Source organism: Rana temporaria, chromosome 3, assembly GCF_905171775.1.
Source record: "Rana temporaria chromosome 3, aRanTem1.1, whole genome shotgun sequence".
Taxonomy (NCBI): domain Eukaryota; kingdom Metazoa; phylum Chordata; class Amphibia; order Anura; family Ranidae; genus Rana; species Rana temporaria.
In genome coordinates, this window is record NC_053491.1 from 365,695,938 (window position 1) to 365,715,382 (window position 19,445).

A 19,445-nucleotide genomic window follows, 5' to 3' on the forward strand; every position below is an offset into this window, starting at 1 on the left:
CAGAATTCGCTTATAATAACTCTATCCATTCCGCTATCAACCAGTCTCCATTCTTTGCTAACTATGGGTTCCACCCTCTGTTCCTATCCAATAACATACCAGAATGCTCAGTACCGGCCGTACAAGAAACCTTGGACTTTTTCTCTGCTAATAATAAATTACTGCAGGAAACAATGGCAAAGACCCAAGCACGCAATAAGGAGGTGTTCGACAGGAGGAGGAGGGGGGAACTTGACCTTGCTCCAGGAGACCAAGTTTGGTTGTCCACCCTAAATTTAAAGTTGGCTTGCCCATCCAAGAAACTTGGTCCCAAATTTGTGGGGCCCTTTCCGATACTCAGGAAGATCAACGAAGTGGCCTACGAGTTGAAGTTACCTGCCTCTTACCGGATTCACCCAGTCTTTCATGTGGCATTGCTCAGAACCACTGTCCCGGATCCCTTCAGCAACCGGAATACCGGCCCTCCTGAACCGGTACTTATCGACGGTAACGAGGAATTCGAAGTGGAATCTATCCTTGATTGTAGGAAGAGACGTAACCAGGTCCAATACCTGGTGAAATGGAAGGGCTATGGCCCAGAGGAGAACTCCTGGGAGCCGGAGGCCAACATTCATGCGGAAAGACTGATCCTGGCTTTTAAGAGAACTCACCCACGGAAGTTGGCCCAGTTGGGCATCCGGAGGGGGGGCAATGTCACAAAAGACGTTCTGTTTTGCCCCAACGCATGCGCGTTGGGACGCGTTTGCGCGCGCATGAATGTGCCTGTTGCCCGCGCCGGCATATGTGGCGCGCCGGCGTACGTGGCGCGCGCGCCAGCCCGCACGCACAGTGACGGTGTTTTGGCGCCAAGAAACGCTATTTAAACTGCCTGATGCCTCTCCATCTTGCTGACCAGTCTACAGCGTTTGCCTAAGAATCTGCACCTGTTACCTGTTGATCTTCTGTGTACCTGACCCAGCTTCCTGTGACCTTCCTTGCCTGCAACCTGCCTATGACCCCGGCTTAACCTGACTACGGCTCCTGCTTAACCCCTGGCTCTGTCTCTGCCCGCCTATGTTACCGACCTGGCTTGGACTATCGACTACTCTCTGGACTTACCCTGATTCCTGAACCACTTACCTGGCTTCTGTCCAGCTTGCTCACCTGCCTGATTCCTGTACCTGCTAGTGCCATACCACCGCCTCTGCCTGCTGCTTGGTGCTTCTCCTGGGCCAGCATACACCTGCCTGCTATCGCTTCCGGACCGCTACCCAGCTTTACCATCAGGCACTTGTGCCCCTCCGGACTCTTGACCCTCTGTCCATTCTACCAGGAGGTCCTGAGTCGGAGGCTTACGAGAGGCCGCTCCCTGCACGTTGAGCTCCATAACCAGGTACGTGACAGGCGCTTTTCTCTTTATTTTGTCCCCTCTCAACAGACACTGTTCAGCTGGAACCTACTTCTTCATGTCCCACCGTGTTTGTGAACTTTTGCTGCATCTCCTCAATACAAGTTTTCTGTTGTACCCGACTCTGTGAATTATTGTCCCTGCCCTCAATGTACCCCATCTCTTGGCTAGCACTCTGGGCCCCTACATCTGTCACGTACCTTACCAGAGGCCGAAGTGCTGAGAGGGCTTCCCTTGCGACTGAGTGCAGAACGCCCCCTGGAGGTGAGACAGGGGGTGCTGTGCCCGGAGATGCAGGGGTTGCCAGCTGCGACTTGCTGAGAAGGTGTAGAAGCTCAACTATCCACCAGGATACGTAGTTAGGCAGGGGTACCACGGAAGTACAGATGAGGTAGGTACGCAGGGAAACCCAGGGGCGGAGTCAGGAGCCAAGCCGGAAGTCATGCACGGGAAGCTGGATGTAGTTGGAGTAGGTCAGAAGGCAAGCCGAGGTCATACACTGGAGAAGTCGGGTCAGGCAAGCCGGGTCGTCAACAGGTAAACAGGAACACAGGAACAAGAGCTCAGGAACACACAAGGGCTAACGATCATGCAGCAGTTGGTAACTGCTGCAGCAAGTCTTTAAATAGGGCACTGACGCCAGGAGTCCCGCCCGCATTGCGTGCGTACTGGCGCACACGCGTGCGCAGTGAAGAATACAGGATTTGCAGAGTTTTTGCGCGCGTTTGCGCGCGCATGCGCACTGCGCTTGCTGGTCCGTGAAGAGCACGTCTGACAGCTCTTCCACAGTTGGTTCCCTGACAGTGCCCCCCCCTCAGGGGCAGCCTCCGGATGCCCAGACGTACTTGCTTCTCTGGATACTTCCTGAAGAATTCAGCCAACAGTTTAGGGGCATGAACATCCTTTGCAGGTTCCCAAGAGCTTTCCTCGAGAGAGTAGCCCTTCCATTTTACTAAATATTGAATTTGTCTACCTCTCTTTCGACTATCCAAAATGGCTTCCACTTCGAATTCTGTGTCCTCGCCCACTGTAACTGGAGGCGGAGGTGGATCTTCTCTTCCAGGAAAGGAACCGGTAACGGTTGGTTTGAGAAGTGAGACGTGAAAGACTGGATGAATCTTGTAGGTATTTGGCAGGGATAATTCGAAGGCCACAGGATTAATTTTTTTCTTAATTTCGAATGGACCAATGAACCTAGGACCCAGTTTCCGGGATGGGCAGGACAGTTTAAGGTTCAAGGTGGAGAGCCAAACGTTGTCTCCTACTTCCAGAGTCGGACTCTCCTTCCTCCTTCTGTCATAGTATTTTTTATAGTCCTCCTGGGATCTTTGCATAGTTTCTTGAAGAATCTGTAAATTGTCTTGGAGAAAGGTTAATCTGTCTTGTACGGCAGGCACTGTTGCTTCAGGAACGGTATTGGGCAAAAAGGACGGATGAAAGCCGTAATTTGCCCAAAATGGAGACTGGTTAGTGGTGGAGTGTACTGAATTATTGTATGCAAATTCGGCACATGGAAGTAGGGCTACCCAATTGTCCTGAGAGGAGGTGGAAAAACAGCGGAGATATTGCTCTAGTGTTTGATTGGTTCTCTCTGTTTGGCCATTACTTTGTGGATGATAAGCGGATGACAAGCAGATTTCGATGTTCAAGGCTTTACAGAGAGCCTTCCAAAATCTTGAGGTAAATTGCACCCCTCTATCGGATACAATACTACTGGGCAGGCCATGCAATCTCACAATCTCCTTGATAAATGTATGTGCCGTGTCCATGGCCGAGGGGGTCCCTAATAACGGCAAAAAATGGGCCATCTTCGTTAGCCGGTCGACCACCACCAGGATCGTGGTAAACCCTTCAGAGGGGGGTAATTCCACTATGAAATCCATAGAAATCGCTTTCCATGGATGGTCAGGGACAGGTAGCGGTCTTAAAAGACCCCAGGCTTGCGTGCGGCTTCCTTTACTTCTGGCACAAACTGTACAGGAACTTACAAAGTCCTTGCAATCCTTTCTCAGGTCCGGCCACCAATAGGATCGCTGAATCAACTCAGAAGTCTTATGGACCCCAAAATGACCCGCAAGCTGGTGTTCATGAAGGGTCTTGAGGAGCTGAAGTCTGGCTCCCTCAGGTACAAAAATCTTATTTCCGTGCCACAGGAGCCCTTCTTGTTTTCTGAATGCAGAACTCTCGGATTCAGGACATTGAGCAGAGGCTTGTTTCAGAGCTGACTTTAGATCGGGCTGAATCAACAAAAAATTCTGGGGGGACAGGATGGTGCTAGGAACGACAGTCTCTGGAGTTTCTGGGAACATGCGTGAAAGGGCATCTGCTTTACCATTCTTGGACCCCGGGCGATAGGTAGGATGAAAATTAAATCTTGAAAAGAATAAAGCCCATCTGGCTTGTCGTGGTCTTAATCTCTTGGCAGATCTGAGGTACTCGAGATTCTTATGGTCTGAATACCATGATGGGATGAGCAGCACCTTCCAGGAGATACCGCCATTCCTCTAAAGCAGTCTTTATTGCCAGTAACTCCCGGTCCCCTACGTCATAGTTCTTTTCCGGCTGGCTCAATTTTCGGGAGAAAAAGGCTATTGGGTGTAACAAAGCTTTAGGGCCCTGTCGTTGAGACAGGACGGCCCCTACGGCAACTTCTGATGCGTCGACCTCGAGGACATAAGGTAGCGTTGGATCCGGGTGTCGTAAGATGGGAGCTGAGGTGAACAGAGTCTTTAGTTTACTAAAAGCCTCCTGGGCCTCCTGGGTCCACTGAAAACGGGTATGCTGGCGGGTCTGCTGGGTAATGGGGGCAATGATGTCAGAAAAGTCTTTAATAAACCTCCTATAGAAGTTTGCAAACCCGATGAACCTTTGGATGCCCTTCTTATCAGTAGGGGCTGACCATTCCAAAATAGCGGACACTTTCTGAGGATCCATGGAGACTCCGGACGTGGAAATGATTAGACCCAGGAACTGTATGGAAGATTTTTCAAATTCGCACTTTTCTGCTTTTGCGTAGAGCCCGTGCAACCTTAATGTGGCTAGTACCTTCCGGACATGGGTTCTGTGTAATTCCAAAGTAGCAGAAAAAATAAGAATGTAATCTAAGTAAACAATAACAAAGTAATCTAGGAACTCTCTAAAGATGTTCACGAAATGTTGAAACGTCGCCGGGGCATTACATAGGCCGAAAGGCATAACAAGATATTCAAAGTGTCCAAAACGAGTTCTAAAGGCAGTCTTCCATTCGTCCCCTTCCCGGATGCTCACAAGGTTGTAGGCACCTCGAAGATCTAGTTTTGTAAAGACTCGTGCAGTACGGAATCTTTGAAACAGTTCGGGGATGAGAGGTAGAGGGTAGCGATTCTTGATGGTGATTTTATTGAGTTCCCTGTAATCCACACAGGGCCTGAGGGTGTGATCTTTTTTCTCCACAAAGAATATCCCGGCACCGGCTGGAGAGGAAGATGGGCGGATGAACTTATTTTCTAGGTTTTCGTCAATATATTGACGCAAGGTCTCGAGCTCAGTCTCTGAAAGTGGGAATATTCGCCCAAAGTTGATTTCTGCACCAGGCAACAACTCAATAGGGCAGTCGTAAGGACGATGGGGTGGTAACGTATCAGCCTTCTTTTTGTCGAAGACATCTAGAAAATCATGATAGACTGACGGAACATCTGGGTTAGAAGTGGAGACTGGCTGGACGGTGAGACAACTGGGATGAACTATAGGCTCGGGCCTCATACAGTGCTGACGGCAGTAACTTGATTTGAAGGAGATACTCCCTGTGCTCCAGTCTATCTGTGGGCTATGTGCCCGTAGCCAAGGGAGTCCCAGGATCACAGGAAACATCGGTGAACAGATAACATCAAGACAGAGGAACTCTTGATGACCAGAATCAGTTGAGGTAAATATAGGGTAAGTCTCTTGGGTAACAGGCCCTGAACAAGGTGGAGATCCATCAGCTAAATGAATCTCAAGTTTGTGTCTTGTTCCGCAGAGGAATTTGGTAGTCTTTAGCAATGGAAATGTCCAAAAAGCAACTACAAGCCCCGGAATCGATGATTGCTGGGAATCTGACCTCCCCACTTGCCAACTGTAATGCGACATGGAGAACCAGGTGAGTTGAGGAGGGGTTCGGAATTCGGAGATGCAGCAGGTTGCGGAGAGAAGATCTACAGGGTCGGATTGGACAGTTGGAACGAAGATGTCCGGCCTCTCCGCAGTAAAAACAAAGGTTCGCCTGCCGGCGATGAAGTCTTTCGTTGGGGGTCAGGGCAGGGCGAACCATGCCAACCCGTATAGGCCTCCTATTGAACGTGGCTGAAGAGGAGGGCGCGTGAGCGTCTGGAGCCGTAGACTGACAGTGAGAGGGCCGGCAGGCACGTTCAGACAGACGCTCCCGCAGGCACCTGTCAAGTTGAATGGCGAGTTGAATGAGCCCCTCCAGGGTGGCAGGAGCCTCTACTCGTGCCAGTTCGTCCTTAATAAGTTCAGACAAGCCCAGGCGGAATTTATGCCTGAGGGCGGCCTCGTTCCATCCCGTGTCTGCAGCCCAGTTACGGAAGTCCACCGTATAGTCCTCTACAGGGCGCTGTCCTTGTCGTAGAGCATGGAGAGCTGCCTCCGCGGTGGCCGGACGTAGAGGATCATCGTATAAGGTGGCCATAGCTTTAAAGAAGGAGTCCAAAGTGTTGATGGCGGGGTCTTTTCGTTCCAATAACTGATGGGCCCAGGATTGGGGTCCCCCAGACAGCAGAGTGATAACGAACCCTACTTTAACAGATTCTAAGGCAAAAGTTCTTGGCTGCAGGGTCAGGTACAGGATGCAGGAGACTTTGAATGCTCGGAATTTCTTTCAGTCACCTGAGAAACGTTCAGGAGTGGGTACACGGGGCTCCGGAGGAGGGAACATCGTTTGATTCGGAGGGTCGCTTTCAAGCTGGGAGTAGCGGTCCTGTAGACACGTCACTGTTTGCGTAAGGGCTGCGATCTGCTGGCACAAAGTCCCAAGCGGGGAAGCACCTCCGTCGGCCTCTGAAACTTCTGGCTGCATGAAACTGTCACGTACCTTACCAGAGGCCGAAGTGCTGAGAGGGCTTCCCTTGCGACTGAGTGCAGAACGCCCCCTGGAGGTGAAACAGGGGGTGCTGTGCCCGAAGATGCAGGGGTTGCCAGCTGCGACTTGCTGAGAAGGTGTAGAAGCTCAACTATCCACCAGGATACGTAGTTAGGCAGGGGTACCACGGAAGTACAGATGAGGTAGGTACGCAGGGAAACCCAGGGGCGGAGTCAGGAGCCAAGCCGGAAGTCATGCAAGGGAAGCTGGATGTAGTTGGAGTAGGTCAGAAGGCAAGCCAAGGTCATACACTGGAACAATCAGGCAGGAACAGGATAAGGGTAATCTGAAAGACAAGCCGGGGTCATACACTGGAGAAGTCAGGTCAGGCAAGCCAGGTCGTCAACAGGTAAACAGGAACACAGGAACAAGGGCTCAGGAACACACAAGGGCTAACGATCATGCAGCAGTTGGTAACTGCTGCAGCAAGTCTTTAAATAGGGCACTGACGCCAGGAGTCCCGCCCGCATTGCGTGCGTACTGGCGCACACGCGTGCGCAGTGAAGAATACAGGATTTGCAGAGTTGTTGTCCGTTTGCGCGCGAATGCGCGATGCGCGCGCGCATGCGCACTGCGCTTGCTGGTCCGTGAAGAGCACGTCTGACAGCTCTTCCACGGTTGGTTCCCTGACAACATCCCTGCTAACCATTTCACTCTCATTGCCAGGGCTGCCCAACATGTTGCTTCTGGGCAGCTACATTTTTTTTCTATAAAGCAGCCGTCACTAAATTCCGGACCGGGTGGCGCTTCTGCCCGGACCGCCATGCCGCCAGTATAATTTTAAATGTCAGCGTTGGTTTGCTGGGGCCGCGGGTTTCCCCAGCAACCAGTGACGCTGAGAGCGGAGAAGACAAGCTTGCACTCACGATGGGGCGTGACGTCACGTGCGTGCCCCGCCCCCTGCAGCTTGCGGGTCCACTCCTGGCTCTCCTTGTGAGATTGGGGCGTGACGTCCCGTGCGCGCCCCGCCCCCCTACTACTCGCGGTCCCGGGCTCGCCATATCGCACAGCTTTCGCCCATCTTGCATGCAAGGTATGTGACAAGTTAATTAGTTGTCACTAATGAGCATAATTATTATTATGTACACTGCTGGGCATATGTCATTAATGGTCACGCTGATGGGCACCTTTTTTTTATGTTAAGGCGCACTCTGATGGACAAATTTTATTTTAAGAGGCACTCTGATGGGCACATTTTATTTTAAGGGGCACGCTGATGGGTATATTTTTAATGTGCACACTAATGAGCATATTTTGTTAAGTGGCAGAATGATGGACACATTTTGTTGTGCCCATCAGAGTGCCCCTTAACATAAAATATTCCCATCAGCGTACCCATTAAAAATATACCCATCAGCGTACCCCTTAAAATAAAATCTGCCCATCAGCGTGACCCTTATTTGATGTTAAGGGCCATGCTTATGGGAACATTTTTTGTTAAGGGGCACTCTGATGGGCATATTTTATTTTAGGAGCAACACTGATGGGCACATTTTGTATTAAGGAGCACTCTGATGGGCAGATTTTATGTTAATATAAAATGTGCCCATCAGGATGTCCCTTAACATAAAACTTGTCCATTAGAGTGTCCCTTAACATAAAATGTGCCCATCGGCGTGACCCTTATTTTATGTTAAGGGGCACGCTGATAGGCACATTTTATGTTAAGGAGGACTCTGATGGGAATGCCTGATGTAAATGAGCGCTGTGATGGGGACCCCTGATGTAAAGGGGCACTGTGATGGGGACCCCTGATGTAAAGGGGCACTGTGATGGGGACCCCTGATGTAAAGGGATGCTGTGATGGGGACCCCTGATGTAAAGGGATGCTGTGATGGGGACACCTGATGTAAAGGGATGCTGTGATGGGGACCCCTGATGTAAAGGGATGCTGTGATGGGGACACCTGATGTAAAGGGATGCTGTGATGGGGACACCTGATGTAAAGGGATGCTGTGATGGGGACACCTAATGTAAAGGGATGCTGTGATGGGGACCCCTGATGTAAAGGGGCACTGTGATGGGGACCCCTGATGTAAAGGGGCGCTGTGATAGGGACACCTGATGTAAAGGGGCGCTGTGATGGGGACCCCTGATGTAAAGGGGCGCTGTGATAGGGACACCTGATGTAAAGGGATGCTGTGATGGGGACCCCTGATGTAAAGGGGCGCTGTGATAGGGACACCTGATGTAAAATGGATGCTGTGATGGGGACACCTGATGTAAAGGGATGCTGTGATGGGGACACCTGATGTAAAGGGATGCTGTGATGGGGACACCTGATCTAAAGGGGCGCTGTGATGGGGACCCCTGATGTAAAGGGGCGCTGTGATAGGGACACCTGATGTAAAGGGATGCTGTGATGGGGACCCCTGATGTAAAGGGGCGCTGTGATGGGGACACCTGATGTAAAGGGATGCTGTGATGGGGACACCTGATGTAAAGGGATGCTGTGATGGGGACCCCTGATGTAAAGGGGCGCTGTGATGGGGACACCTGATGTAAAGGGATGCTGTGATGGGGACACCTGATGTAAAGGGGCGCTGTGATGGGGACACCTGATGTAAAGGGATGCTGTGATGGGGACACCTGATGTAAAGGGATGCTGTGATGGGGACACCTGATGTAAAGGGATGCTGTGATGGGGACACCTGATGTAAAGGGGCGCTGTGATGGGGACACCTGATGTAAAGGGGCGCTTTGATGGGGACTTGAGATTCGGACCTCGGCCCAAAGAAAATTTTAGTGACCGGACCTCCTTGAAATTTAATTCAAGACCCCTGCTATAAAGGCATAAGGAGGACAGCCTTAATAAGGGCAAAGCCCGTCAAAAAGCTCCTTATTAGCACAGACACCCTATGCATTCCCGCTGGCAGGAGTGGCTGATAGAACAGCCAGTCATGTCAGCAGAAGGGTAATTGATTGTGTGTTTGTTTATGTATGTGTATATATACAGTGTGTGTATATGGGTGTTACAGTATGTGCACATATGTGTGTATATGGGTATAATTTTGTTTGTGTGTGCGTGTATACAGTGTGTGTATATGGGTATAATTGTGTGGATCTGTGTGTACTTAGTTTGTGTGTATGCAAGTGGATATGTGTGTATACAGTGGGGTAGATTCAGGAACAATTTCCGCCGGTGTAGACTGAGATGCGCGGCGTAAATGCCAATTTGCGCCGGCGTATCTCCGCGCCGTATTCAGCAAACAATATTACGCCGTAACGTAGATTTTTTTTTTCCTTTGGACCTTTCCACGCCGGTGCGGCGTGGGCGCCCATTTACGCTGGTCTGAACTAGCGCGGCCCTGGTTTTTCTATTTTAAATATGCAAATGAGGGAGTTGGTCCGATTCAGCAAATTACGAATTGCCGGCGCAGGCTACTCCCGGTGCGTGTAACTCTGGTTTGCAGCGGAAAGTTACCCTTTATAAAGCAGGGGTAACTTTGCACCAGACTTGCTCAAGTCAGCTGGAGAGGGCCCGGATGGCCCGGATGGGAACCCCCTTAAAGGTCCGGAGGCCACCAGGGCCCCAGATGGCAACCCCCCTTTTTTTTATAAAAAAAAATTACGAAATAAAGGGGGCTTTCCATCCGGGACCTCTGGGCCCTTTAATAATAATAATAATAATGATAATAATAATAATTATATATATATTTTTTTGTCCGAAAGGCACTGGCCGTGAACTTGTTCTGCATACAGACGGCAGAACTTTTTCAGCCAACATTCACGAAACTACGTAGTTTTTCTGCTCTTTTGTCCGATGGAGCGTACAGACAGTTTGATTATACGACAAAACACGTCCATCGGAATATTCGATCCCAAAGGTGTTGAGGTCAGGACTCTGTGCAGGCCAGTCCAGTTCCTCCACCCCAAACTCACTCATTTATGTCTTTATGGTCCTTGCTTTGTGGACTGGTCCAAATCATTTGATGAAAGGGGGGATTATGGTGGGGGGTTGTTTTTCAGGGGTTGGGTTGGCCCCTTAGTTCCATTGAAGGGAACTCTTAAGGCGTCAGCATACCAAGACATTTTGGACAATTTCATGCTCCCAACTTTGTGGGAACAGTTTGGGGAGGGCCCCTTCCTGTTCCAACATGACTGCTCACCAGTGCACAAAGCAAGGTCCATAAAGACATGGATGAGCAAGTTTGGGGTGGAGGAACTTGACTGGCCTGCACAGAGTCCTGACCTCAACCTGATAGAACACCTTTGAAATGAATTAGAGCAGAGACTGCAAGCCAGGCCTTCTTGTCCATCAAAAAAATATAATTACAAATATATTTAAAAAAAAATATATTTTTTTTTTAAAAAAAGGGGGGTTCCTATCTGGGCCCCTGGGGACCCCCGGGCCCCTTACAGGTGTACTGCCTGTACCCCCCTGATGGCGGCCCTGGTCATAAGTCTCCATTGCTGTTATGAGGGCTGACATCTCCTGGGTATTAAAGTTTTTTTTCCTCCTCTGCCTGTGGGGAACGGGAGTAGCCATCTCACAGCAAATGTACCTTCCCTGGGGGGGGAATAAAACTGGATGTACATTTGCATCGGCTGGGCGTAAGTTGGGCCGGCGTATCTCTGTAAGTTGGGCCGGCATAGTTGTGAGCATGCTCAGAAGGGAACGAACGTACTGAGCATGCTCCGTTCAAGATACGCCGGGCGTAAATCACTGCTCCACGTTCAGAACATCATTTGCATAAGGTCACACCCACTTCCACTTACGCCGAGGAAATTAAGTTAGGCCGGTGCAAAATTAGGCACAAGTGCTTTGTGAATACCCTACCTGCCTCTCCACGCTGGTCCGGCGTAGTGTAAAAAAGATGCACTGCGCCGGACCAAAGATCCGCTGATGTTCCTGAATCTGGCCCAGTAGTGTGTATATGGGTATAACAGTGTATGTGTGTATACAATGGCCCAGATTCACAGACAGCGGCGCACATTTATGCCGCCGTAGCGTATCTCCTGTACGCTACGCCGACGCAGCGCAGAGAGGAAAGCACAGAATTCACAAAGCCAGTGCTCCCAAAACTGTTTCTAAGGCGTAGGTGGAAGTGGGCGTGAGCCATGCAAATGAGCCGTGACCCCATGCAAATGATGGGCCAAGCGCCAGACAGATACGTATAACGAACTGCGCATGAGCCGGGACGTGGGCGCATCCCTGTGCGCATGCTCACAACCACTTTGGAACAACTCTAAAAGATACGCCGGATCACTGCGTACGCCCTGAACGTAATCTACGCCCAGTCACACATGTCCAACGTAAATTACGCCGGCTTGGGTTCCCTGGTGCAGCCCTTTGCATGGATGCTGCTGAGTTACACCTCCTTTATGGGGCATAAGTTTACGCCGGACATATAACTAACGAGCACATCGCGTAGCCTGCGTCGGGCGCATGTACGTTCGTGAATCGCTGTATCTCCCTCATTTGCATATTTGAATACAAAATCAATGGGAGCGCTACATGCGTCCAGCGTAAATATGCACCCACTCTACGCCGGCATAGGCAAGTTACGTCGTTGGGATGAAGCCTGTTTTTAGGCGTATCTTAGTTTGTGGGCCCGGCGCACAGATACGACGGCGCATATTTGCACTTACGCGGCGTATCTGGAGATACGTCGGCGCAAGTGCTTTGTGAATCCGGGCCAATGTGTGTATGTTTATAAAATGTGTGTGTGAATAGGTGGTACTGCTGTGTTATGCATAAAGGCAAGTGGTAAAATGAATCATAGGGGGTGCTGGGCTGACTCCTGCACTGTGCACATCAACTATACCTGACTCCTGCACTGTGCACATCAACTATACCCGACTCCTGCAATCTGTGCATTACCCACTACTGACCCATACTCTTGGTAGAGTACATGCCCCTTCACTACTTACATTACATACTCCGTCCTGACACCTGTACATTTCATACACCTGACCTATACATTATTTACTGTACATTACATAATCCTGACACCTACACTCTGTTTATGTTCATTTCATAGTCCTGACCCCTGTACTCTGTATATAGGCTAAAATGTTAAAGTGGTACTAAACCGCTGTTTTTTTTTTTCCTGGAGCCTGCAAGGTAAAGCCATAATATGCTAGTATGCATTGGGATGGCTAGGAACATTTGGCCTGGAGGGCAGACAAAACCTTTCTATGGTATGGCAAAGTGTGCCATTGTGCCCCATTTATTGGTGGATATGATGAAATGTGGGTGTTTCCAAAGGACATGATTTAGTGCGACACCTTTCAAACCTTCTAGAATCAGCTCCTATTGCATCTCTCAGCATTTGATCACATGACATTTAAGAACCTCAGGAGACAGTTGGCGCTGAAAGACTTTCTTGAACACAAGTCTGAATAGAGAGCAGATAGCTACAGTATATAACATTCCTCCCATGTGTCACTGACTGCGTGTCCTGTGCTGATCGATGTCTGAATAGTGAAGTATCTTTATTCAGACTCACCAGCCCAACATATCTTATTTGTACTGACCAGGGGGGAAAATTTCCTTCTGCCCCAGTCTAGTTCTCATCTGGGTTTAGCCCACCAAAAAAGTAAAGATTTTAGCTTAAACCACCAACCTGCTTCGAATGGGAATAGTAAACAAAGCTGTCAAATATACATAAAAAAGTATATTAAATAAGATGAAATTACACTTTCTGGATGTAGGTTGGCCTCTCCTGTACACTCTGCATTCTTTGGATTGTTTCTTGTTTGTGATTTTTCAAAAGTTTCTGTACAATTCTGCTTGTCTGTTTGGTCACATTGATCCTGTTGAAATAGAGACGACCAACGATAACTACGGAGACCGCAATTATGAACACAATATTATGTTGTCATCCTGTTACATTAAAAGCATACATGGGATGCATACAAGGAGTTCTACCAACATCCTTTTGGCTCTAGCAAAGATTCTCCTTCCTTCCCTCACACTACAGTGTTCTGTTCTTACCAGGGCCGGACTGGCCTACCGGGATACCGGGATATTCCCTGTTAGGCTGTCTTCTCTGGGGGCCGGTTTGAGGTAAGCTGCAGCTGTGCATGGCTGCCCCGCTCCTCTCCCTCCTCCCGTCACACACAGCAAGCACGGAGTAAGTTCAGTGTGAAAAGTTTGGCCGCGCTGTGACAAAAGTCCCGCCCTCCTCCTAGACCAGCTCATGTGATAGACGCAGTCCCAATCCCTCGCCTGTTGCCGACAGGCCACTTCTCTGAGCGGCCGCAACTTTAAACCGAGGCGTCCGCGGGTCAGAGCACCACCCCTCCCTCCCTGCACACAGACTCGCCCACCTGTGTGTCTACACAGCCACCTTTACCTGCTTCCCATCACTGGAGCGGAGCGCCCACATATGCAGTGGTGGTGCTGCGCATGGAGGAGAGGGGTGGGGGCAATATTTACTTGCCAAAGATGGAAGATCCGTTGTGACAGCAAGTCGTTCAGAGAGTGGCTTGTTCATGAGATATTTGGATTTTTTTTTATTATCATATATTTATGTGTGTATTTATTTTTGTATGTATTTATTTGTATTTATTTATGTGTGTATTTATTTATTTATTTTTGTATGTATTTATTTATTTAAGGACAAACGCAACGGTCTGTATAGTACACCGATGAAATGAACTTGAGGTGTCCGCACACACACTTTAATAAACAAACAATCAATTTATTTACTGTACAGGATTTATAATTTCATCAACAGTCTGCGCAGCACTTTACACCAATCGGGGCAGACAGGAAAATTATTATACAATTCATGCGTAGCACCGCCACTGCCTATGTGGGCGCTCCAGTGATGGGAAGCAGGTGAAGGTGGCTGTGTAGGCGCATAGGTGAGCGAGTCTGTGGGCAGGGAGGGGGCTGGGCTTTGATGGTGCTCTGACCCACAGACGCGTTTAGGTGATACAAAAAAGTAATTACTGGGGAATGAACTGATGGAGAAAATAGAATTGAGCGATCGTGCAACTCTGTTCCCAAACAAAATGTATGCCCCTTTTTTCGCACAAATAGAGCTTTCTTTTGGTGGTATTTGATCACCACTACGGTTTTTATTTTTTGCGCTATAAGCAAAAAAAGAGCGACAATTTTGAGAAAAAAAAACATAATAATTTTTACTTTTTGCTATAAAACATACCAACAAAAAATTTCTTTATCAATATGTATTCTGCTACATATTTTTGGTAAACAAAATTACAAAAAGCATAAATTGATTGGTTTGTGCATAAGTTATAGTGTCTACAAACTATGGGATATTTATTTTTTTTTGCCAATTTTTTTGCTGCAATTGTGGGCACGGTAGAGCTGCAATGGACATGGTAAGGCTGAAATTATCGGCAGGGTAAGGCTGCAATGATGGGCACGGTAAGGCTGCAATGATGGGCACGGTAAGGCTGCAATGATGGGCACTGGTGAGGCTGCAATGCTGGGCACTGGTGAGGCTGCATTGATCTTCTGTACCATGCCCACAACCTCTGACATCTCCTGTACCATGCCCACAGCCTTCAACAACTCCTGTACCATGCCCACAGCCTCTGAGATCTCCTGTACCATGCCTGCAGCCTCTGACATTTCCTGTACCATGCCCGCAGCCTCTGACATCTCTTGTACCATGCCCGCAGCCTCTGACATCTCCTATATCATGTCTGCATCCTCTAACCATCTCTTGTATCATGTCCACAACCTCTGACCATCTTGTCTTATATCATGTCTGCAGTCGCTGAGGGAGTCTGGAGAGGAGTCAAGAATGGGAGCACCACTGGGATGGGGGTCATGGAAGAAGTCAGACTTGTGTGAACTGTGGAGAGGAGACTATAGTAAAACCAGAGCCACCAAGCTGGAGCCCACTGATTGAGCCCTGCAAGGTGCACCTGAGAGGAGGTCAGTGATAGTGCCGCCAGGCCAGTCTTAGGGGGGTCACTGATGTAAAGGAGGAGTGAATACAATAATGTAAGGGGGCACTGATATAAAGGTTTCCCCCTTATATAAGTAACCCACCTTACCTTAGTGTATTCTTTTTGCGGAAGATCGTCTCTGGTCATAAGAGTTCCCCCACATTCTCAGAGTCTAAGGTGTCCCCCTTGATAATTGCTCCACTTTTAACTGGAATTTGCTGTTATTTATACAGTAGCACTTTTCGCTGTTAAAATGACAATGGTCCCAAAAATGTGTCAAAAGTGTCCGATGTGTCTGCCATAATGTTGCAGTCATGAAAAAAATCGCTGATCGCCGCCATTAGTAGTAAAACAATTATAATTAATAAAAATGGCATAAAACTATCCCTTATTTTGTAAACGCTATAAATTTTGCGCAAACCAATCAATAAACGCTTATTGCGATTTTTTTTTTTTTTACCAAAAATATGTAGAAGAATACGTATCGGCCTAAACTAAGGGAAAAAAAAGTTTTTTTATATATTTTTGGGGGATATTTATTATAATAAAAACTAAAAAATATTGCATTTTTTTTTTTAATTGTCGCTCTATTTTTGTTTATAGCGCAAAAAATAAAAACCGCAGAGGTGATCAAATACCACCAAAAGAAAGCTCTATTTGTGGGGAAAAAAGGACGCCAATTTTTTTTGGGAGCCAGTTAAAGCGACGCAGTGCCGAATCGCAAAAAGGGGCCAGGTCCTTTACCTGCATATTGGTCCGGGTCTTAAGTGGTTAAGTGAGATTTATTTACAGTGAAACAAAAACCATCCAAACACCAGCACACAGCAAACATAAAAAATAAGTGAATCAAAAACCCAGTGACAGAATACCTAACTAATCAAGCCAATAAACAGAAAAACCTAACCAAAACCACAAATAGCTGGTAATGCTGTTCCCCTCTAACGCATTTTACACTACCTTGGCGCTTACTCATGGCTCACATACATATGTCCACTACAGAGATATATATACATATATGCAACAATTATTTGTGATTTAAACAATCCGTGTGTAACAATTGGTTTTCCTCTTGCAATAATTGGCCGATAATAAGTACCCCTGTTTAGAGAAGCAAATGCAAGTACTCTAACATATATAATTAACAGATATAAAACATAAAATAAATCATATGAAAGTCAGACTGAAAAAAATTATAATAATAATAATAATAATATATATATATTTTTTTTGAAAAGCCAGAAAAAAATAGGTTTATCGGGGTCGCTAGTAGCAGAAACCTAGGATGCACTATATTTATTCATAAAAATGTGACACAACCCATTCATGATTAAGCCCTACAGGTTTCCGTGTACCCAGACAGAAGATCCAAAAAGCTTCCTTTCTGCACAAAAGTCTGAACTTATTGCCACCTCTCCTGGTGGTCTGTGATCTTTTCAACACCTTGTATAGATACAGCAGAGGGATCAATTGCATGACAACAGTTGAAATAATTTGCTACATTAGTTAAATGTTTCTTATTAATATCATCAAGATGGTCATGTAGGCAATCCCTTAACCACTTGCCATCCAGCCACAGTATATACTGTATACTTTGGTAGGTCAGCTTTCCTGCGCAAACCGACGTACTCGTACCTTGGTCCGTGCATGTTAAACTGCGGGCAATCAGTTTAACCTGCACTCGATGCCTGCCGGCCACCTGCGATCACGGTAAGGAGAATAAGAATGGGAATCTGCCTATCAGGGGCGGACTGACCATAGGGCAATTCGGGCACGGTAGGGGGCCCCATGACAGCTTCCACCATCTACCCGTCAATCACAGCTAGCTGACGGGAAGATAGGGTCCCAAATCCCTACTCCCTGCGAAGAGACTGCAGTAAACAGACGGACGGATGAGAAGAGAGGAGGGGCCGGCGGGGAGGAGCACATCACGAGAGGTATGTTTGCAGCCGCTTCCCGCGTTACTCTCTGCATCTAGGAAGGAAAGTGCAGCAGCTTGTATGCTGTCCTGTGCCCCTGTACGTGTCCAACATCCTGCTCTGTGCCCCTGTATGTGCCCAGCATCCTGCTCTGCAGGGTCGTCTTTAATATGGTTTGGGCCCTGGGCAAACATTTTTTTTGGGCCCCCCTCCAGCTTATTTTGGGTCTGGCTGGTTCACATGTATGTTTTGGCGGTCCTCATTTGTGCAGGTACAGCAGCCCATTGATTTGAATGGGCTGCCATGCCTTCATTTCCTGCAGAAAAAAGGTGCATTCAGCATTTTAAAAATACAGTTGCCTTGAAATCCATTCTGTTCTTTTGCACCATGCTACTTACCTGCAGTTCTTGCACACACAAACGCACTGTGTTTTTAAAAGCGTGACCTAAACGTCTAAAAATGCAGCAAGTTTGACAGTGCGGGAACTGCAGATAAGTCACAGCAGACAGCAGAATGGACAGACAGTGCTGTATTTCAGTGCTTCATGGGCATAGGGGTGCCGTGTGAGCAGCCTATTACATGAGGCATGCGCTTTTCTTTGCAGGAAAAGCAGGCATGGCGGCCCATTCAAATGAATGGGCTGCTGTGCCTGCGCAAATGTGGGCCGCCAAAACACATACATGTGAACCAGCCAGGCCCAAAATAAGCCCATCAAGCAGTTAAATACAGACAGTAATGCCATGTGCTCTGAGGCCTTACTCAGCCTGGACTGCAGGTCTGGTCTGTGATTTAAAGAGTTCCTCTATTTTACACATGGCATGGCATGGGGTCCCATGGTGCTAAAGCAGAATGGACAGACGGTGCTGTGACCCCATGCCATGCCATGTGTAAAATAGAGGAACTTTTTAAAACACTGACCAGACCTGCAGTGAATCATCAAATATTATAAAGACTTTGGGCACACTCTACAGAAAACTTCTATTTACAATATAGATTAGCAAACAGTGACATACCTTGAGGAGCAGGACATGAAGAAGTCAGCCTCGGGAAGAGCAAACTGGGGATGTTATAAAATCACATTCTAATTCACTTTTATATACAAGCAGCACCCAGTGGCAGGAAGGGAGAAGTGCACGTCTAAAGGGAAGCCAAGGGTGCTGTACATTTTAAAACACTGGGAAGGGAAGCAGTACTGTCACTGGCTGCGTGCCACTGATGATTTTCAGCCTGATTTGTGGGCAGCACAGGGGCTTAACGGGCGGCAGGGCCGCCATCAGGAATTATGGGGCCAGCTTCAGGCATGGGCCCCCTGGAGCAGAGAACCGGGGGGGGGGTGCCTGAAATTGAGAAGCAGGGGGGGGGCTGCCGCGAATTTAGAAGCGGGGGGGCCCTTTACAAAAAAAGAAATAAAGAAAAATACATATAAAAAAAGGGGTGTAGCCATCCGGGGCCCTGGGGACCTCTGGGCCCTTTAATAAAAAAAAAAAAAAAAAATATATATATATTTTATATATATATATATATTTCATATATATATATATATATATATATATATATATATATATATATATATATATATAAAGAAATATATATATATTTTTTTTAAAAAGGGGGTTGCCATCTGGGGACCTCTGGGCCCTTTAATATTTTTTTTTTATAAAAATAAATTACAAAAAAAGGGGGTTGCCATCCGGGACCTCTGGGCCCTTTAATAAAAAATAAAAAAAAATGTATATAAAAAATAAACATCTATAAAAAAAGGGGGGGTTGCCATCCAGGGCCCTGGGGACCTCTGGGCCCTTTAATAATAATAAAAAAAAAATATAAACAAAAATAAAAAAATAAAACATTTAAATAAAAAATAAAAAAGGGTGTTTGCCACACGGGGCCCTGGGGACCTCTGAGCCCTTTAATAAAAAAAAATATATATATAAAAAAATAAAAAAATAATAAAAAAAGGGGGGTTGCCATCCGGGGGCCTGGGGACCTTTAATTAAAAATAAAAATATATTAAAAAAAAAATGTTATTATTTAAAAAAAAAAAAAAAAAAAGGGGGGTTGCCATCTGGGGCCCTGGGGACCTCCGGACCCCTAAAAAAAAAAAAAACAATTTTTTTTTTCAAAGGGGGTTGCTTTGGGCCCCCAACAGTGA

At 47.4% G+C, this 19,445-nt stretch overlaps 1 protein-coding gene across 1 annotated transcript in view; it reads right to left on the reverse strand.

Annotated features, from left to right (window-relative positions):
- LOC120932750 (serine protease FAM111A-like) overlaps nucleotides 1–19,445 on the reverse strand; it is an 83,448-nt gene that overhangs the window by 10,041 nt on the left and 53,962 nt on the right. The window contains 1 exon segment of the mRNA XM_040345410.1: nucleotides 13,146–13,262. Coding sequence (XP_040201344.1) covers nucleotides 13,146–13,262 — 117 coding nt within the window.